General features: G+C 37.5%; 1 protein-coding gene across 9 annotated transcripts in view; it reads right to left on the bottom strand.

Moving 5' to 3' along the window:
- LOC129761894 (cytoplasmic polyadenylation element-binding protein 2) overlaps nucleotides 1-23,299 on the bottom strand; it is a 693,641-nt gene that overhangs the window by 537,764 nt on the left and 132,578 nt on the right. For all 9 annotated transcript variants that reach the window (XM_055759726.1, XM_055759730.1, XM_055759724.1 and 6 more), the window contains one exon: nucleotides 7,339-7,444. In XM_055759726.1, the coding sequence (XP_055615701.1) occupies nucleotides 7,339-7,444 (106 nt within the window). The remainder of the gene's footprint in view (nucleotides 1-7,338; nucleotides 7,445-23,299) is intronic.

Genomic DNA, 23,299 nt, shown 5'->3' with positions numbered 1-23,299 from the left:
TTTTAAATTTTTTCTTGAAAGCTGAGGATTTTTTACATAACACATCTCGATATCAGAGATGCTATTTTTTCGTTTTTGGGGTATGATTTTTCAAAGCTAACCGGTGGTCCGAAAAATCAGCGGTTTCAGATGAACGATATATCAAATTGAAGCCAATGAACTAAATTTCTTCGAAAAAATATCACACTTGCGGGAAAATGAAGGTTTTCATGATTGTTAGAGAACTCCCCCCCTCTCTAAGTGGGGGGCTACCATAAAAATGAAGCACAAATTTCTGCATACCTCAAGAACTAATCAAGCAAATCGAACCAAATTTGGCATATGGTGATTTTAGAGGGCAAGAAACGTTTCTAAAGTAGTTCCACATACCTCCCACCTCCATAAGAGGGCTGCAACACGACTGAAACACAAATTTCTGCATATCTCGAGAACTAATCAAGCAAACAGAGATATGAGGGTTTTTGGGCACGATAAATTTTTCTATGATTGTATGATATCCCTCCTTCCTCTGGAATGGAGAGGCGGTCTCATAAAAATAATACTAAACAACAACTAAACATATTCCAACCAAACATGGCAATTGGAAATTTTCGGAAAACTCTGAAGGAAAATGGGTAAATTCAGGAAGAAAATTCAATTCACATATGTTCTACAATTACATAGTGACAAGCGTTGTTAGTCCATTTGATGTTTACGCTACTGAAATTGATCTTTGTTCGAAAGTGGAAATGGATTTTAATGTGATAAAATGCACTCCAATATTTTTTTTTTGTATCTTTATAAATAAAAATGGATCGCCGAATGTGTTGATAAGAGCAAAACTCGAGAAAGGAATTGTCCAATTTAGGGCTGTATTTATTCTATCATATTTCCTTTATCGTGCATTTATGCAATGTAACGGAAAAACATGTTATTTGCAAGTGGTTGAAAAATTTTTAACGAGAATTGTGTATGAAAATAATCTGTTATGATAATGACGAGTTTTGGTAGAAGTACTAGGAATTTCATATTGAAAGGTAATTTTAAAGGGAATATTAGAAGATCAATCAATGCGATTGGACCCATGAACGTTCGCTTAGTAAGAAAACGTATATGTTCGAAGGTAATGATAGTATACAATCCATTTTGAGCGAGACGAAGTTTGCCGGATCAGCTAGTATTAAATATATTCGAACGTAGTACGTTAACTTGGACACTTGGGACACTACCTGTTCTTCATTACATGCCATTAAAAATGCGTCTTTGCCAGCTGAACCCAACAGAATGGAAAAATGGGTCGAATTCGCATTTAATATAACGTTTTATTTTCATCAAAGCTGAGGGAGTTTTTCTCGACCCACTAATGGTGAAATCTGAATCGAATATTAACCTAGAAAGATGCTCTGGATCGCCGGGTAATTCTAATAAACGGTGCGCATTCGACGGCTCAAACGGTGAGAAGCGATAGGGAAGTGGAAATATTACATATAAATATCAATCTATCTGGATCCGGAGGCGACTTTTCCAGATTGTGCTTAGCAATTCCAGTTTTTCTTCCGCCAATCGCTGACGACCCAGGAGCGGATGGGGGAGGGGTTGTTCTAGAAATCACAGAGTAGCCGCCTGGGGCCGTTAGTATTCAGCCATCGTCATCGCCTGATGATCATTGCCATCATTTTAGTGTAGACATTGAAGTCTCAGCTCGGTTCGCCAGCAGTGGAGACCGTCGGATGGCTTCACCAGGAGGATTTTCTCGTGCAGAAAATAAATCCAGCTGCTAGAAAATATTGACACGAAGCCACCACTGCCGGGCAGAAAGCGCCCCAGCAATCGTGCCCCATCATCCTCGCAGGAGGGAAAAAAGTATTGCACAAACCAGGCTCGGGGCAGAAAAGAGCAAGAACTGCGCACTGCCGTTATCGATATATCTTTATTTTATGTGCAAATATATCAAATCAAATACATCTCATCACTTCTCGACACGAACGGAGGGTCTTCCGTCTATGCAATACTGAAACACTAAAGTTAACGATTGAAGTTCACATTTTACTGTGCACCAACGAATATTTATCAATCGAATCGTTCAATTTTATTTGCACACGTTTTAAAGGAATGGGATTCCTTCGAATTGTGAATCGTTACTCCCAAAGGCATCGTTCCCTGCCGAAAGTACAATGGCAAAGTAAGGAACGTCGATGACTCCACACTAATGGGGTGCTAATGGCAAACTAGTCTGCACGCTTTTGGGAATCGATTTCTACCTCGTCCTTCCGTTGCTCCGAACAAGAAAATTGCAACACGTGCGACAGGAGCTTTGCGTGAGAGATCTTTCGCTACAAATTGAAAACACACCCACACCCAGACAGGATCACCACAACGATCGCAGAGATCGCGATTCGCGGAGAAGCTTAAATTATTATTTTCAACATTGCTTCCCGATGCGTGCGATGCTTTCGCATGATATATGCATAGTAATCGAAATACATGTTGTGCACAATCAGATTATTGTTGCTGCTTGCCCAGCTTGGCTGGTCCGGCTGGTAATGGAATTGTTTTCGTTACAAGCCGTCATTTGCAAACATGACGCGACAGGGTGGTTGAACAAATAATAATAATAAAAAAAAACAAATCATAAAAGCGTTGAACAGTTGAGGAGGACGGAAAAATATAATCGGGTTATAAATTACATGCACATTTTAATGGGGAATTTATACAAATGAGACAACCCTTTGCAGGCGGAAAGAGTCAATGTCTGATGAGACGAATTGGTTGAATCGAAACATTTTTTTCATTGTTTTTGAATTTGCCACTCTGGGAGAAAGGATTTTCCCGGTTGAAACGCAGCTCAACTTACGAATCGAAAGCGTTATGTACCTCTAAATAAGAGTTTGATTATATTAGATCTCATAAATATTGTACTCGAAACAAATGAAACAATTTTAACATTTTTGTGTATAACTTTCAATAAGTTCATGGGAAAAAATTGATTAAATTTTGGGTAAAACTAGTTTAGAATGTAATCTTTACATGTGAAAAACTTCGACAAGATCTGTGAAGTGGTAATCGACATGGTTTCCAGGAATAATAGAATTCATCTATGTTCGAAAGTAGCATTTCATAGTGCATTAAACAGAACATTAAACATAGAAATGAAACGAAATCAAGGATTGACATTTTGTTCCCAAAATTGGTTCTGGATTATTTTTCGAGTTTTGTACACCCTCCCCCCTCCTTAGAAAGAGGTGAGGAGTGTCGAATCATAATAGAAGCATTTCTTGTTCTCTAAAACCTCCTTTTTGTCAAATTTAGTTCCATTTGCTTGATTAGTTCTCGAGGTTACGCAGATTTTTTTTTTCTTTTGTATGGCAGAGAGGGAGGAATGGCTTCCAGGAATAATACAATTCATCTATGTCCGAAAGTAGGTTGCCATAGTGCTTTGAAAGGAGAATTAAATATAGAAATGAAGCGAAATTTAGGATTGACATTTTGTTGGTGGAGTGAGTTTGTTTAGATATATGACGAAAAATACGCAACTCATTAGTATAACGTTTGCAATTAAAAAAATTGACAAAATTGCCGATTTTTCATGGGTTTTTTTAAATAAAAATCGGTTCACTTTTGTAGAAGTTATTAAAATTTGTTACGAGAGCGTTTAATCAGAAAGACCCTGTATAAAAATCAAATACAAACAATAATCACGAAAACAAAATCCAATTTTTTTTCGCCAGTGTAAAGAAAGTCATGAATTAAAAAAAAAATGCATTTGTGGAAAAAAGGAAGAAATTTTTTTTTTTAGACCATCGGGTAACTTTAAAAAATCGTAACTCAAAAACAAAAAAGAACACATCGCTGATTTTTGGATATGTTATTGAAAAATTCTCAGCTTTCAAGGAAAAATATAAAAAAACATGGCACCCTGAGTCCCGAGACAATGTAAACTATAAACAACAATATAACAATAAAATCAATTGGTAATTGGCTTTATATGGATAAATCAATCATTTGAAACGTTCCGATAGTTCAGAAGTTATGGAAAAAAAAGTGACTATTGGAAAAAATTGAAGAAAAACACTGATTTTTCGAACCACGTTATTGCGATATATATCATACTACATACCATTTGTTAGATGGTATTCTGAACACAACTCCAGAGATGATTATTGCCACACTTCGATGATGTAGAAGAAATAGGTTCAAATATAGCAAAAGCTGGTTGATGATGCGTGGTTGAACATTCCGCCCGGCCTTTAACTGTGCGGAATTTCACTTTCCGATGAGAGAAAATGTTTTCTGAAAACTTTTCGGTTCCAAGAGATTATCAGAACACTTGATAGTTTCACTATTCCACTACGATGGTTTATTTGCGACTGAACGAAGAACTGAACATTTATTGCCATATTTATATGGTACACGTTACGGTGAATTCTATTGTTGCATCTTTGCTCGGGTATTATGGAATATTCGCTATAAACAATGGAGCTTTGTTTTATAGCGGGTCCGTTCCCATCTGTACCTGTTCTATGACAATGCGATTGTTAGTGTTTTGAGTCTGCAATGTTATTGTTTTTATACATTGAGATGACTGTTTGTGTGTCTTCAAGTATTATGTGGAATGTTTTACTGAGAATCCCGAATATTCCAGAAGAAACGGGTAAGTACTTATTATTATGTATAAGCATTAATTATTCTTGTTTTCCGGGTACGGATTCAGGATTTCGCTGCCCAATTTAAAGTTTTTTTAGTGTTACTTTCGTGTAAACAAATTGTTTTTGTGAACAAAACTGTTGAAAAATGAATGTGGTTTTCTCTGTTTTCGTTATACGACGTTACGGACCGGGCCGTAACGCCGGTAATGACACGAACAGTTGAGATACTAAAACAAGTCAACAAGTTATCGAATAAAGTATTAGGTGTACCGGTCAGTTTCTTCGGTTTTACAACAGATGGCGTAACTTAATTGTTATTCCAGTGAATCAAATTTCCAGACATTCGTTGGAAAGCTACTGTCATTGCTCGTCTTTTTCATTATATGTCAAAAAGTTGAAGCGTAAACAACACAGTTTTTTGCCACTTCGAATATGTCGAATTTCATACCAACGAGAGTATTTTTGCAGGGAGTGTTACTTCAATTCTTCAATATGAAAAAAGCTGCGGAATATCATCGCATTTTGGTGGAACTTTATGGTGACTATGATCCAACTGAGCGAACGTGTCAGACGTGATTTGCACGGTTTGAAAGTGGTAATTTTGACTTGGAAGACGAAGAACGTTCCGGACTGCCTAAAAAGTTTGAAGATGAAATTTCGGAGGCTTTACTCTATCAAGATCCGTCAGAAACGCAACAAGAACTTGCAGATACACTTGGAGGAGCTCAGCAAACCATATCCGATCGTTTAAAAACAATGGAAATGATCCGAAAGATAGGACAGTGGGTGCCGTATGAATTGAAGCCACGAGACGTCGAACGCCGTTTTTTCACTTGCGAACAACTGCTCCAACGGCCTAAAAGAAAGATATTTATTCTCGGCTGAGCTGCAAATTTTCGATTTGATGCATTTTTTCAACTCATTTCTATGTAACATTCTGTTTGTCAATTGACAATTGACAGTTGACAATTTTTGAGTTAGATGAACAAAAAATCTTCTAGTGAGGGAGGAAATTTCAAGAAAAAAGCTATTAATTGCATTAAATCCATTATTTGACCTATTGCGTGTGCGTGTTATCGTGATAACCATTACCGTAATGTTTGTGAAAACAGAAAATAGTCATTGCAATTTTTTTTTGATTGAAAATTTGCGACTAATGAAGAAGAAGAATCTTTTCTTTCAAAAAATAAATTCCATATAATGTAGAAAATGTCCCATCGCGATATCATATCAGGAAGTGCTACTAGGTTTATTTAACCAGCTACACTTCCCCAAATCCACTTGTCCATTCCACTCTCCCTTCCCTATGAGTGAGCAACACCCTTTGGGAAGGAAGAAGGGTATAAGGACATAGAGCAATTTCGAATGAAATCGACAAATGACAAAACATGAGTATTTTTGATTCGAATGAAAGTTTTTATTTCGTATGGGTTGGAGGAAATATGAGTTTTCCACAGCATTTGGGAATAATTTTACTCAAGTGTAACTTTTAAATAGGGCACATCGATTTTAGTAAGAGAAATCTTGGATAATTTTTATCTCAAAAATTATTAATCGTACCGAAATAGTGTCTTAGAAAGAGTTATATAGTATTCATGTTCAAACGTGAAAAAATATACACTGAGAAAAAAGTAGTACTAATTTTTTTTATTTACGAAAAAAAAACTTTAGTTTGCAATAACTAAAATATGTATTTATTGATTTTTTTTATTTTTTCATTAAAAATAGAAGTCATGTAGAGAATTCAAAAAAATTAGTCCAACATGGTAAGACTTTTTTCGACGAAATTTGTGGAACATCGAATTTTTATGAATTTTCGAAACTTTGAAATTTTGTATGTTGACAATCAATTTTGAGCTTGAGCTTGGGTAGACTGTACAATTCATAGTTGCTCTCCGTGATTTTGTATGTTGACAATCAATTTTAGCTAAAATTATGAATACTAATATGATTTAAAACAAAAAAAAGGTCATTTCCAATCTTCTTTTAAATTCAGCCATTCTCGAGATATTTCAAAAAATAATTTATTGTCTTTTTATAAATTTTATTTTTGAAAGTTATAACTTTCAACAACTTTTCCAAATATATCATTATGGTAAAAATATATGTTTAGTTGGAATACCTATCTGATTTCCTTTACAATCCGTTTGAAATTCAGTTTAGTAAAGTTCAAATGTTTTCATAATGCCACCAATTGAAGTTTTGAATGAGTTATATTTACGAATTACAAAACACAACAGTTACAAAAACTCAATTCAAGAGCAATTGTCCTCAAAATCCTACGTCAAGTTCCCGTCCGTGCATCAGGGCACAGATCCTTCAACTTTTTGGATCTGATCTTACACCGAACAATAAGTTATTTTCATCTTGTCATATATTTCAAACCCATAAATTTTAAATACCATAAATATGCCCTGTCATCAATGCCATCACCATCTGTATGAACGGTTGAAAAGCCACAATTACTTTCAAATCAACCACTCAGGTTAGAAATGCGGCAAACGAACAAATACTCATTAGTGGAAAGTATCTTCTAACCATCTCCAATTAACCGCCAAATCCTCCGAAATGGACCTGACAATTTCCAAACCTTCCTCCTTCTGCTCAAAAACCCCCCGGAACCCACCCTATCTTCTACTTAATCTCGCATCACACCTGTTCCCCCTACCGCCGCACGGTTTTGATTTTCGTGTACACCGCCCCCGCTACTCACCTTTCAAATGATCCGGCTGGGAAGCTTCGCCGACGTTCCGCATGATATCGCTGAGGCAGTGCTCGAGTGAACGCATATCTAATCCATTGTTTAATCCGGTGCGGTCCTGCGGATGGTGAGAAGATAAAGAGAGAAGAAATGGGATTAGAATTTTGGCGGTAATTAGTGTCGCTTCCTATCGGGTGGTAGGAACAGGAAGCGACGGTGTGGCCGAGGCCAGTTGACGCGTTGCAAGGTTCGGGCAGGGGACGGAGGCGAAAAAGTTTTCGCCGACTGCGATTAAGAGCAAAGTTTTCCACTTGATTCGTGAATTTGGATAACGTTCTCAAGCGATTTGGATCAAGAGTTGTTTCTGTGCTCTTCCTGGTGTTTTTTTTTGCTCATTGGATGGGAAAGAGGGGGTGGGGTAGATGGTCGACTCAGATGGAAAGTTGTTTAAAATTTCGACCAGGTCTGGGGAAGTATCATTACGGCCAGATTTGAGTCGATTTTCGGGAAGTGCGAAAGTTGATTCGGGGTTCGAGAAACTAAGTCCTCTGTCCTTTATGTTTGTTTCAACGGTGCTCTCATGTTTCCACGACGAGAGAATTAATCAATGCTGGGAATGATTCAAAAACTTCGAGCTTCTAACCTTGGTGTTTAACTTTCAGCCGAGATTGAATAGCCGGCTCGCGGTAGAAACGCAAAAAAACAGTTGCAACATGACTCCCTTTTTCGCGAACCTGAAAACATTGTTGAAAAATAATAAAAGCATGTTTTCGATCAACCATTGTACGAGCGATCTGCAAATGCAGAAAACGAAAAACGAGCTTTTGCAGAGCAGATAGAAAAACCATTCGGAGTGGAAGCCCAACAGCTGCTGCCATTGAATTGTTACTGAATAGTTGTGTCTTCACCTCCTCCGAAACGTTATAGTTTATCTTTGGCTGACTGGAAATACGGGAGGCGAATCTTACACACAAAGCAAACCCGGTTCCACTGAGCAGAAGAGTCCTCCTTCAGCTCAGCCACAAAACCATGAGCAGGAAGGCAGTCTTGCCTTCGTGGCCAAGTAGCAGCGAAAAAAAACTGTATTTGGGTCATATAAATATTTTCTTATTGGATTTTGAATGAAATATATCGAAAATACCTTTCGTGAAAGTTGACTCCCGTCCTCCCGTGAAGCCTTCTTTCCTTCGAAATACGATTGGTATTCCTTTCTCAGTTTTTTTCCCCACCCACCCAAAGAGAAAAGTTCTTTTCCGAGTTTCCCGAACAGCCTCGTTTCGATTGTCACACATATTAGTCTTGTTCTGTGGCTCGGCAGCTCGCGCAGTTGTGTCTTCTGCCCACGCTCGCTTCAGGATAAATATTCCGGAAAGAGCTGTGGGCAGATTCCACATATGTCCCCAACCATTCGATTTTGTATGAGCTACGGCGATACAAATGAACTGATATTCTGGGGAAACGACACTATTTCTGAAAAGAAATTGTGAATTCAACCCTGTTCGAGCTTTCTTGCCAATTGCATTCAAAACGGACTGGGAGCTGATGAAGGATAATACTCCTACTGACAGCCGTCCACACACACAGTGCAGTTCTGGCTGGATCAAATTTTGCAAAAAGAGACGTAAGGAATAAATCTGTATGCAACAGACGGTGTATTCAATATCGTCAATCCTGCACCAGCGGTGCAACACATTGGCCACGTCTCCGTATTGACACATTGGCGAGGAATAGGACCGTTTTTATCCAGTTTGTGGATTAAATAGCTCATTCGGCGTCCGAAGTGTTTCCTCCATTTTTGTGTGCTGGTGCTTTGATGCTACCACTTCGAGTGGAAACGAGAGCTTTGTGTCAATTCAGAATCCTGCCGAAGCTAATCTGGGGAGATGCGGGGATGTTATTCACTGCAAGCGGTAATTTTTCAGGTTTCATTCGATGCCTTCGGTAGAAAGGGATTTAAGAACATCAGATATGATAACGTATTCTGTCGATTCTGATTTTGCTGTAATATTCGAAAGTAAATCCTGGTTGAGAACGCAGCGGGTCATCAAACCAAAAACTAGGACAGCAGTGGTGCCTCACTAATTCTTCAACGATACCCAAATGTAAGACGATTTTTAGAATAATTATTACGAAATTAAATTAGAAAAAAATAGGAGGAACTATCACAAAATAATCTTTAAGCCGTGGAAACTTCAGGCAAGGAACTTCAACTTCAAGGAACATAATCCTTACATGAGGAAGTACACATATTGACCTTTGATAAGAAATAAAGTATTAAAACAGTTGAAAGAAATGGCGGCAACATAGTTGCTCGTAGACCCTTTATAAGGCCATGGCAACTCACAAAACTTGGAATATTATTTCAATATTTTGCTTAGCCAAAAACTTCTAAAGGTATCTGGCAATACTCCAATTTTTTTGGTTTGCTAAAATGTACGATATTATTTGGGAGTCATTTTTATGTAACAAAACCGCAACTTTAGAATGCCGACAGAAAACTCCTTTTGAATTCGTTGGAAATGCAACCAGTTGATAAATTTTTCACTGTATGCGTACTATTTGTATTTGTATGTATTTGTGTATTTAATGAATAAATCAAATTCAAATTAATTTTTGACGTAGAACTACGTCTTTCATTGAGGGTGCCAAATCAGAAAACAGGTCACGTTTTTATGAAATAAAGTTAACGTTAATAACTATTTTTGCCGTGAACGTATTCTGGCGATTTATATACCAAACGAATCGGAAATTCCCTATGATTTGTTTGATATGCTAAACATTACACCCATAGTCTGTATATGGGTTAAATTGATGAAAATTAGAAGCATTCCCATTTCCTCATACATTTGTTCTGGCCATGTGTATGCTTTCCTGAACAGAGCTGTCAATAACGAGCAACTTATCGACGAGCAATGAAGGGAAAATCGTAAGATGAAAAGTCTCCGTGAACAAAGGGAAAGAAGAAGAACGAAGGGGAATATTTACCTAGAGTATAAACAGTGGATCTCGCTGATGCAAATTTCATTCTTCGTGAGGACACCGACTGGACAACGCCGTTGCTGGGTGAGCTGGACGGCGAGGGATCGAATGGTTTTCTCAAGGTAATGGGGGTGGAGGAGTAATATGAGAAAAGAGTAGAGTTTTCCAAGAGCCTTTTTGAAGACTAGAGACGAATGAATTAAGAAGTTTAAAGTCTCTTGATTTCAACAAGGAAAGGAAGGAAAGGCAAACTTTCTGTATCGTTCTAGATATGAAACAATGAACATCGCTTGTTCACATGTCTCCGTTTCGGGCTGAGCTGTGGACGCGACCAAATTACTCACTCGCTGATGTCTTCGGCATTGCAATCATTGCGTCAAACTGACGCCATTGCAGTAATGTTTTGAGCTACACAATTGTGTGGGGAATCATCAAGCCAGGCTATCGTCAGCTCACCAAGAAAATAAATGTTCTGGAATTTTGTCAGTGATGTGGTTTCGCATGACGGTAGGAAAACTCTCTCCACAAAGGATGACAGCTAAGCTAATCTAGACTGGCAATATTAACAGAAAGGGCTTCTGTTGAGAAGAGCGCAAAACAGAGATAAGTATGTGTATATTTAGTTGCTTCAAGCCGTCGATATATGGATATTTGTGTGCATACGAGCGTGCTTCATAACCCGTACGTAAAACAGGTGCATCTTGGCTACGCTGAAACTCCATTTCTAATGATAAATGTAAAAAAGGAGGAGAGATAGCGGGAGAATTATTAGTGTTCATTTCGTTTATTTAGTCACCAAGAAAGTAAATGTCGTTCTGGAATTTTGTATGTGATTTGGTTTCGCTTGACAGTAGCAAAACTTTCTCCACTATGCATGTATTATTCTGCGAGCACAAGAATGAATCATCAAACAATTATCGTCAAATGATTATACAATTAAAAACAAACATTTCAGAGCGACCAACCTGGTAGAATGGTTATTTCAAAATTTTCGTAGCATTGTAAAATAAGTTCTAAACAAGCGATTTGAATTAAGCTACAGTGTAGTTCTATGTCAACAATGCGATCGTGTCTTGAACACAACCTCCTATAACTTTTTTTTCTTTGTAGGTCTACATTAAATAAATACTGTTTTTTTCGCTGCACTATGAAATTGTTTCAATTTTTGCATAACCAAAGTCGTAATAAAGTAAGTTTACAAGGCAACGGCAAACAGTGTTTTTGGGGTTAACGGGCAGTGACAACTATATTGCCACCAACTGTTTCAATAGTTTAATTGGTACCTATGTATTAGGGTCACCTGAGCCGATATTCAAAAGATAGCAATTTTATTGTTTGTACGGGCACTCAGCTATCTTTGGTGTTGTTGTTGCCTTGTTGTTTGCAGTGTTTTATTAAATGTTGGTGTTAAGAAAATACGTATTTGGGATTAGCGATATTTACAAATGAACGCCACCGGAGCACCATTTTCATTATGAATTTATTTCTTCGTAATAAAATTTATTCCAGGGTCAATGTTATAGTGACGAAGTATCCATCCAACGAGGACAAGAAACCGAGGCGGCCCCAAGCTGCCGAGGTGACGCCATCCGAGTCGACCGCCGACCCGCCATCGGAAACGGCGGTCTCTCCGCAGGCAAACATGTGTTCCATCGTTTGCCCGGTTAGTTTCGTGTAACTTCATTACTTCAATATGAAGAAAAAAGCTGCGGAAAGTCATCGCATTTTGGTGGAAGCTTATGGAAGCCATGCTCCAACTGAGCGAACGTGTCAGACGTGGTTTGCATGGTTTAAAAGTGGTAATTTTGACTTAGAAGGCGAAGAACGTTCCGGACCGCCAAAAAAGTTTGAAGATGAAAAATTGGAGGCGTTACTCGATCAATACGTCACAAACGCAACGAGAACTTGCAGATACACTTGGAGTAGCTCAGCAAACCATATACGATCGTTTAAAAGCAATGGGAATGATCCGAAAGATAGAACATTGGGTACCGTATGAATTGAAGCCACGAGTCGTCGAACGCCGTATTTTAACGTGCGAACAATTGCTCAAACGGCATAAAAGAAAGGGTTTTTTTTTGCATCGAATCGTTACTGGCGATGAAAAGTGGGTCCATTACGACAATCCTAAAATACCCCGGTCATGCATCAACATCGACGACTGCGCGGAATATTCACGGCCAGAAGGATATGGTCTATTTGGTGGAACCAGCTGGGTGTGGTGTACTATGAGCTGCTAAAACAGAATGAAACCATTACTGGGGACCTCTGCTGACGACATTTGATTCGTTTGAGCCGTGCACTGAAGGAAAAATGGCCGCAATACGAGTGAAGACACGATAAAGATATTTGGCAGCACGACAATGCTCAGCCGCATGTCGCGAAACCGGTCAAAACATACTTGTAAACACTGAAATGGGAGATCCTATCCCACCCGCCGTATTCTCCAGACATTGCTCCGTCCGATTACTACCTTTTTCGATCGATGCAACATGACCTGGTTGACCAACACTTCTGCAATTTTGGTGAAGTCAAGAATTTCGTGGTTAGCCGACAAATCGGCCGATTATTTCCCCAAAGGGATCCGTGAATTGCCAGAAAGATGGGAAGAAGTTTTGACTAGCGATGGGCAATACTTTGAATATTAAATTTGTAACCATTTTTGCAGAATAAAGCATCATTTTTTGAAAAAAAACGAAGAAACTTACCGGTAATTTTCACAATCCTAGCGACCGTATTTTTGTGAAGCAGGACATTATCGGCAATATAACGGTAGTTTTTGCCAGTTATGTGATGTTTAATAACTAGTTTTCAATTTGGTACATGAAACTGAAATTTTGAGCACGAAAACTTCACGAGCACTAAATGACAGCTAGACACAATATTTACATTCTAGAAAGTTGCAGAATACACACTCTGTATAACATACTTAAATCGTAGTATCCCTTTAGGGGTGGATAAACATTTTCTGTATACCGTAAATACTGTTTATTTCTTATCAAAAGTAGAAATATGTTCTTCTTCGTGTAGGGATTATGTTTGAAGTTGGAGTCGATTTGTCTGTCTGTCTGTCTGATTCTTATGGACTCGGAAACTACTGAACCGATCAACAAAAAAATTTATATATAGGTGTTTTTGGGACCGGGGAAGGTTTTCATGATAGTTTGAGACCCCTCCCCCCTCTCTGCCACACAAATAAAACACAAATTTCTACATTACTCGGGAATTATTGAAGCAAATGAAACCAAATTAGGCATACGAAGGTTTTGAGGTGCAAGAAATGTTCCTATACTGGTTAGACTCTCTACCTCCCTCTCTAAGGGGGGCTGCCATACCAATGAAACACAACTTTTTGCATTAATCGGGAATTAGTCAAACAAACGAAACCAAATTTGGCATGTGGAGGTTTTAGGGTACAATAAAAGTTTTTACGGTGGTTAGATACTCCTCCCTCTTCTCTAAGGGAGGGCTGCCATACAAATGAAACTCAAATTTCTGCATTACTCGAGAATTAATCAAGCAAACGAAACCAAATTTGGCATGTGGAGGTTTTAGGATGCGATAAATATTTCTATGCTGGTTGGACATTCCTCCCGCTCTCTATGGCTGGGCAGTCATACAAATGAAATACAAATTTCTGCATAACTCGAAAACTAATCAAGCACAATTTGGGATAAGGGTTTTTGGGTATGAGAAATGTTTCTATAATGGTGTGACATCCCTCCCTCCTCTGGAATGGAAAGGGGGTCCCACAAAAATATTACACATATTTCAACCAAAAATATTCGGAAAATTAAATTCCCATATGATCTACAATTACATAGGGACAAGTGCTGTTAGTCCATTTCATGTTTGCGCTTGCGAAATTGAATTTTGTTCGAAACTGGAGATGGTTTTTAATGTGATGAAACGCACTTCTATATCTTCTTCTATCTATACCAGAAAAAAAGGATCGCCGGATGTGTTGATAAGAGCAGATCTCGAGGAAGGAATTGTCAGATTTAGGGCTGTCATTATTCTATCATATTTTCTGTATAAAACATTTATTCCATGTAACGAAAAAACATGTTATTTGCAAGTGGTTGAAAAATCTTGAACGAGAATTGTGTCTGAAAATAATCTGATACTATAATGATGAGTTTTGTTAGAAATACTAAGAATTTTATAGTAAAAAGTAAATTCAAAGGGGACGAATTGAAGATTGGACCCATGAACTTGCTCATAGTAAGAAAACGTGAATGTTTGAAGGTATTGATTACAAAAAACAAATTTTGGGCGGGACGAAGTTTGCCGGATTAGCTAGTGTCTTATAAAGGGTTTACCCCAAAAACACTCTTTGACGCTGCCTTGTAGGCTCTTTTGCGCCTTTGGCTATGCAAAAATCATTAAGTGTAGTGCAGTTGAAGAAAATATTTTTTTTATGCAGACTTACAAAGGAAAAAATTAAAATTTGGATTTTTCATCAAATGTATGATACATTTTATTGGAAAAACCGCATGATCTTATGCAATAGATCCTAAATTATACGTTTGCAGTAAGGAACTCCTCAACTTGTTACATTTTCAACGAATTCAAACAGAATTTCTGCCGGTGCTCTAAAATCGCGGTTTACCAACATTGAAAACAGCATAAGTTTTGCGCTTCACTCCTTCCAAAATAGTTTGTACAGAATCCTCAATGACCTTGCATATCATGGGTAGTACGGGTAGTAGTATGAGGTTGAGCTTGAGCTTGGGTAGACAGACTGTACACTTCATAGTTGCTCACCGTAATTGACCTGAACAAGCAAAATTGCACAAAGAGCACACTGAATGAAGCTTAGGAGCAGCAAATCATTCTCATTGTGCAAGTTTTGGTGATTTGCACTTTGAATAGTCAATAACGACGCCGGCTACATCGTTACAGTCGCTAGGGGAAGGAAAGGAATGTTAGTATGATATTCGCCGCCTAGCCGCCTCGTTCCCTAGCGATTATCATGGGAGGGTTAGTTGTTAGTGAGGTAAGAATCAGCACTCACTGAGGTAAGTGATGTGATTATGTAAATGCGAACTATCGACCACTCGACAAAGCAAAAATCTGAAAATCTCATTTGCTAACAAAAAAAATCTAATCGACGGTACTCATTTAAATCATCTCAGCGAAATGTTTTGGTAAACCTGAGAAGGTCGCCGAGAAAACTTCTCTAGAAACAATCGTATACTGTATCGAACTTCGCGAATCGCGACGACGGAGAGTTACCCTTGGGAAACCTGGAAGGTCACCGAGAAAACTCCCCTAGAAAAAATTATCCCGGCGATATATTCCGTTCCGCTATTATAGAAACCTCATCGCGACTTCGGAAAACTATCTTTGGGAAACCTGAGAAGGTAACCGAAAAAAACTAATCCAAAAACAATGATATTTTCCGTTATTTACCGCGCGTACGCTTTTGCGCCATACGATAAAAACCAGGTTCACTCCCATCATACTGTTTACCCTACTGTCCGAAATTGGTCTCCTAATTAACCGACCCTGGTCATATGCGTATTTTAATTTTCAATGGTTTTCATTGAGATTTCACATTCAGAAGAAAAAAAAGCTCTGAGCTTTTGCGAAAGCCAAACTATTCGATAGCTACCCACGCGCATCAGAAGCTCCCATTTATGTTCACCGGAAGCGCTGGAAATAACTCCGAACACGAGGCGCACTTTTCTTGGCAAGTTCAAAAACCGATTCCATTCTAATTGGACCGAAAGTGAAGAAGCCACGCAAACATGCAAAGCTGCGTGACTTCCTCGCGACCGGCTTGCTTCTGTGTTTTGTCATGCCTCATAAACTCATTAATGGGGTAATCAATCCGGAAGAAAACAAACGAACGCGGGTCGAACTCCCAAAAATAGCGACTAAACAGCGTGGAAACCAATTTCCTCTAATTTTCCCATCCCTTTACTCCTCCCCCTCCTACCAGTCACTTGTTTCCCGTCTGTGACACATTTTTGCAGAACAATGCCCCAGCTCCTGCGCTACCCCAAATGGCAAAAGTTTTCTGCGATAGACAGTAATTCCCACCGCGTCGTCCTGGAAAAGGGCTCTGTGTCTCATTCACGTCGTTCTAAACTACGGCCCACCTTTCGTCGGGGTGGAAAATTTAACTTAAATTCTCAAGCTATTAATGCCAATAAAAACGATCAGGAATGGAACACCCGACTATTTACCTAGTTGTAGAGCGGTGAGAGGGGAAGTGTTCAAATTCCACCGAAGTAAACAGTTCAAAGTTTTGCGGGGGCGAGTGGAACTAACGGTGCCACAGGGAGCAAACTTCTATTAGTTTCGTTATAAATAATAGTGAATCTGGTATTCGTTCGGTAATTACTGGTGTGTGCGTGTATGAGGGATGGACAAAGGAAGGCTAAATTGTGTCCTATTTAGGACACGAATATCTATACATTTAAAATTCAACCGCGAACTTGAGAGAGTAAATCATTTTCATTTATAGTTCGGGAATATACATTGATATTCATGGCCGACAAGTCTGAACCTGAAGGCTCTAATGAGAAACTGCCTAAATATACACAAAATTTTGAAAACGCCTCGTTCAAACATGAACGTGTCAAGTGAAAATCGAATTATGTGAATCATCGGTTGACCACACGACACATATTCGACTGTAAGGAATTCATATGAAATTCATACGAAATTATTTTCATTGTTGGCGATGTCCGGTAATTGTTTGATTCATCCATTCACTCGAACGCTGAATGTAAGAATCGATTATCGATGATCGAACGATTGCTAAGTGACTAACAATCGAAACGAATGAATGATTTGCGTAGATTAATCTATCAAAAATTCAGAGTGAAAAACCAGTATGACCACTGATTACTACTTTTCACAACAGAGTACGTTTCCTTCGCTGAGGAAGCAGTCAGTCATGTTCCCTGTGCGCAAGCGCTCGCTTGAAAGTTTTCGAAATTATTGTCAATGGTCAAAAAGGTCGCAACCAGTTTGGACGATTTCGTTTCTTTCTGTCTCAGCAGTATGGAGCAAGACACTCAGATGGACACCGCATACTCATAAAATCTTGCTAGTTAAGCGAATTTGTTATTTCCTTCAGGTTCACAATCTGGTTTAACTCATATCTAACTGATCGTCAGATGTGTGTAAACATTGGATCCATTGCTGTTCGTCAATCTTGATTGTCACTGTTCGTCATCGAAGTGTTCATGTTACTTCCACTTAGATACTGCTTATGCTACGCTCAGATAACCTGAGGATCTACATGATGATCAGGAACGCTCTAGATAACCTTAGACTTCAGAATTTGGTTGACTGTTTTGAAGGATAGAGCTCGAGTGATACTAAACTCTGCCCAACTTCTATAAGATCAGGTTGCGATCTTGCTGCTTTGTGGCATTGTAAACGAACAAGGCTTTAATTTATGTTCTAGTATATTGGTATTGGTGATTACCGTACACTGCATGATTTTCATATGTGTGTGTGTGTACAAGCGCTGAGTTAAACGAATGCTTTTGTATTTTTCAAGTGTCAAGTTTGTATAAGACCAGTTACCTTGTCCGTAGGTTTAGCTCCACGTAAAATAAAACTCTCTGACCGGGATAAGTGGGAAATAGTTAGAACAGCTTCAAATACCTCAAAATCGCTCATGCAAATAAAGCAATATTTTAATTTAAATGTTTCTCGGGTGATAAATTTTGGTAAAAAGTCCTCACATAAAGAGGAAAATGTTAAAGCTCCTAATCTTACACCATCTCACATCGGAAGACGTCTGAGTTTTGCCAAAGCTCACATGGACCGACAGTGGGGCATGGTATGTTATGACAAAGAATGCTCCCAAAAGAATACATTTTGCTATATACCATAACGTACTTCACTGAGGAAAAAAGTCACAGAAGGGTTGTGTCCAAGACACGACCTCATAGTTGTCGTAGGATTCCGTTAGGCTATCTGTTGCATGCTGGTTTTGGATATGTTTGAAGAATTACATCGTTAAACTCTTTGATATTGATTTGATGGCAGTTTTGTTTGGTTGTTGGGTATTGTTTGTTCACTCCACATACAACACGATACTATATGCCTCAATGCGAATTTTAATTGGACTAACAGCACCTAATATGGTATTTTTCTCGTCGTGTGAACTTTCCTTGGGTGAAAATGAACACAACAAAACAGCTTAAACGGGACGATCCGTTCTCGAGCGGGAACACATTGGATTTTATTTATGAAAATTGAAATAAGTCTTTTCATAGTTCAAGTCTTGGTTTAGAAATCTCTGTTAGGGAACACATTTCGGTGGGAACAAAAGCTCCCCCTACTTTGATGTATTTGCAATGCCGATTTCTCCCTATCTTCAATTTCGACCAATTAGAAAGAGATATATCCGTTTGCAGATTTTTCGATTGTTTGATAGTTAATTTCATATAATATATTCTTTTATTCATTGGGATGAATTGTTATGGAGTGCTCAGATCGATCGATGCTAATATCCCGTAAACCCATCAGGAAATAACGGACCAATAATTGTAAATACATGAGCCGTCGCATGTGTCGTCTAATTCGACCAATCAGAAATGGGTATTTCCGTTAAGATAGGGGTTGAGATTTTTCAATTGTTTGATAGTCAATTTCATGACATATATTTTTTTATTCAATGTCAAAAATTGTTATGGAGTTATCGATTGACGCAAAAATCTCATCAATACTACAATTCTTCCATGTATGAATGTATCTCGTAGAAATTCTAACTGTTTTTGTTGCAACTTCAGGGTGGTCTTATAGAAGTCGGACAGAGTGTATGTCGAGGAGAAGAAAAAATCTCTCTATGTTATGTTTCGTCAAGTTGAATAAAGGCGTTGTAATTGGAGCTTTGAACTCATTCATAAGCGGCGGCTCATCGGTGTGAATGACCATGGATTTCCATGCATTTAGCTGGGAACCCATTTCTCACATGCTTTTTGAGCTCCGGATAACCCCCGTCGATCATATGGTTTAGCCCCGTAGAATGAGCTGCCACACTTAATTCGTTGGGTCGCTTATTGTCCACGGCGTCCACGCCACGAGGTCAGACGGTGAGTGAAGAATATTCTTAAATGTACCGAATGTATCTCCGCGATAATGAACTATCATGCAAGTCTATCTTTGTATACGAATTATCGAACCTCAACTAATTTCATCGAGCATTCACCATTTTCACCAGACATGACTCTGGATATCATTTTAACATTCCATAACCTAAATCGTGAATTCGAGACATCCTTTCCTGGTTGGTAAATGATATAAAAGAGAAATCGCTTCGAATATTTTATTTGTATGCATAATTTGTATGTATACTACTATTTCTTCAGTTTCGTTTTCTTCATAAGAACTCTTTTCTACAATTCAGTCATTTTCAGTGTTTGGATATCGATCAGAATCAAATGATACACAATGTGCTAGTAACCTCTCACGAATATGTAACCAAACATGAATGGATCATTCAGATACTTGTATGAATGACAGTACTCACTTGTGTTACACTATATGATTATACGAACCGAGGGAACGAAGCCTGTTGATTGCACATCCGAGCTGTACCTGACATCGCACACCATTTTCGAAGCCTGCATACAAGTTTGATCCGCATATAGCGTCCCATTCTACTATACTGCCGTTCTACGCATAGTTGTCCCATGTTACTTTTTGGCAATTTTCAGTTTTCTTCATGAACCGATGGTTTTATGCATAACCTTTCGGAAAACTCGAAAAAACTCATTTTTTATTCCTACAACATCAAGCTCAATTGTCCCATGTTGATATTCGAAGCATAACTGTCCCACCATGATTTTTTTTTTGATTAAATTTATATATATATATATATATATATATATATATATATATATATATATATATATATATATATATATATATATATATATATATATATATATATATATATATATATATATTCTCAGATTTTCGTAAAAAGTGGTTTTCGGTTTTCGTGTAAAGTCGCAAAACAATAGACCCGTTTTTTTATTTTTTCAGTAGGGTGACCATTCCCATTTTAGGGTGATCCGAAAAAAAACAACTTTTTCCTCTTTTTCCAAAAGTTACTTTTTTCAATAATTCATTACTTTTGAACTACTGGATCGATTCAGATGTCCGACATATCAAATTAAAGTGTGGTCTTTTTTGAAAACATACTATGCCTGCAGAAAATCTGAATTCTGCTCTCGTTATTATTGCTTGTGTTCGTTTTTAATTGTTTTCATAGTCTCGGGACCAATGGCGCTATAGTTTTTTATATTTTTTCTGGAAAGCTGAGGATTTTTCACATAACATATCTCGAAACCAGGGAGGCTTTATTTCGTTTTGAGTTATGATTTTTAAAAGTTAGACGATGGTCCAAAAAATCCTTTTTTCCCATTTTTTCACTACAAAAAATCATAACTTTTGATCTACTGGACCGATTCAGATGATCGACATATCAAATTAAAGCCAGTGCTGGTCTGGTCTTGTTTAAAAATATTACACTCGGAATGAAAATGGATTTTGTTTTCGCAATTATTGATTATATTTATTTTTCATAGTTTCGGGACCAAGGGCGCCCTATTTTTTTAATTTTTTCTCCTGAAAGCTGAGGTTTTTTCACATAATGTCCGAATACCAGAGAGGTGTTATTTTTCGTTTTAAAGTTATGATTTTTCGAAGTTAACATGTTTTCAGTTTTTGTTCAACATTTCTATGCGACTGAACTGGATGTATGTGACTATAATCCAATGAATTGGCAAATGTGTCATTTTTTCAAAAAAAGCTAGCTAGTAGGCTTGAATCGGTCCAGTAGTTCAAAAGTAATAAATTTTTGAACAAAGTCATTTTTGGGAAAAAGGGGAAAATAATTTTTGGACCATCTGGTAACTTTGAAAAATCATAACTCAAAAACGAAAAAAAAACACCTCCCTGGTTTTGAGATATGCTATGTGAAAAATCCTCAGCTTTCCAGAAAAAAATATTAATTTAATATTAGGCTGTCAAAAAAGTCCTGCGGTATTTCCGCGAGGTGTCGTTGAAAGCGCGTAGTTCTAGTTGTATTCATTGCATCGAGTCATACTATAGCTTGTTGGAAAGTGTCTTATATTTGCTTTATACTTTTATTCAAAAAGGGTTTTATTCATTTCTCGTCACTCCACGCGTGCATCCGCGTCGAGTGTCATACAAGAACTGTCTTAATGCTAGTTACATGTGTCTTAAGCTAACTTAGCCAACAGTTTGTGGAGAGTTTCATTGGGAGGAGCCAAGTCGATTTCAAAGGGGAATAGCCAATCAATCGAATGCAGTGTTCGATGTGAATGGTGTCAAGAAATAAAATTGCTTACTGCGCTCATAAGCGCGCATATCGATTTCATGGGAAATCGTAAAGTGTCACGACGACTTTGTGTACGGTCGCGTATTTAATCAGAATAGAACTGGGTTTGTTTTGGTTTCAGGTTTATTGCCTTTAGCTGCGCGCGACATGATGTAAGGGTGCATTCATATCGCCCGCGCATGTTGGCATGGACGAATGTGGGAGAAAAACAATTAACGAAATAATGCAGTTGCGCTTGAGGAATGTTTCGTGGGAATTCGTAAATTGAAGTGACCACGCATGAGTCATTTATTTTGAAACAATCAACTGCTTATGAGGAGAAGGATAATTTGTATATTGGGAGTTTTAAGATGGACTTTGGAACGGGGTTTGAAATCATACTACACCATCCCTCTTTAAGAGAATGATGTAATGCAATGGAATCATTCTTAGTATTCAGATTATGGATTAATTATTCCTTGGCTTCTCTCAATGTTACAAATATTTTATAGACTTTTTATAGGTTTCTAAACTTTTATTTTCCAAAGCTGTTGGTATATTGTAAACAATGGTATGTGGTTTTGTATAATATTGGTAATTTGATATATTTCTAAAGATTTCTATAAATAATTGTAATATAATTGGTTTTTGCGAATGAAGTAACTTCTCTAAAAATGAATGTTGTTTGATTTTATATTTTTATCAATCTGTTTTTGTGTACTGTCTGTGTATGTTCTGTTTTGGGGTTCTGAATCCTGCAGTTTGTATCTAGTATTTCTTGAACTATATATGGTCCGTCATAGAATGGATCAAGTTTTCTTCTGTTTTCTATTTTTAGATAAACTTTGTCGTTTACTGTTAAATGAATTGGATTAATGACATTTTCTGAGTTTTTTGCTCTTTGAATTTTCTGCTCAATTAATTTGGTTCTTGCTATTTCATTAGATCGTTGTAATTTAAATTTTAGTTCTTTACTATATTGTTCAAAATTATATATTGGTTCAGTTCCTTTTTCAAATAATTCTTGTGGTAATTTAGCTTTAGTTCCAAAAATTAATTCATGAGGGGTAAATTCATGGTGTGAATGTGGGGTTGTGTTATAATTGAAAGCATAGAATTTTAACCATTCATCCCAATCCGATTGATGTTCGTTAACGAAAGATCTCAGGTATTCATTTAAACATCTGTGATTTCTCTCCAAAGAACCAATCGTCTGAGGGTGATAGGCTGTACTAAATTTTTGTTCAATTTTAAGCATTTCACAGATCTGTTCAAAGACTTCGTTATTATACTCAGTTCCTTGATCAGAACGTAAAGTTAAAAATGTTCCGTAAGTTAAAATAAAATTGTCTACTAATGCTTTAGCAATTACGTTTGCTTCTTTAGTAGGTACTGGAATTAATACGACATATTTCGTTAATTCGCATTGAATACTAACTACATATCTATTGTTGTTGTTACTTTTTGGTAATGGTCCAACTGTATCTATTGAAATACTTTCGAATGGGTGATTTGGTGTTGTAGTAACTACTTGTTTTTCTTTTGTATGCTTTATGACTTTGTTTCGTTTGCATAATTCACAGGCCTTGATGAATTCTGCAATCGATCTTTTCATATTGCTCCAATTATACACTTCTCTAATTTGAAGGTACAACTTATGTTGACCAATGTGAC

This window comes from Toxorhynchites rutilus, chromosome 1 (assembly GCF_029784135.1).
Source record: "Toxorhynchites rutilus septentrionalis strain SRP chromosome 1, ASM2978413v1, whole genome shotgun sequence".
Taxonomy (NCBI): domain Eukaryota; kingdom Metazoa; phylum Arthropoda; class Insecta; order Diptera; family Culicidae; genus Toxorhynchites; species Toxorhynchites rutilus.
Note: the sequence above shows the minus strand (reverse complement) of the source record. Positions and strands in the feature narration are given on the sequence as shown.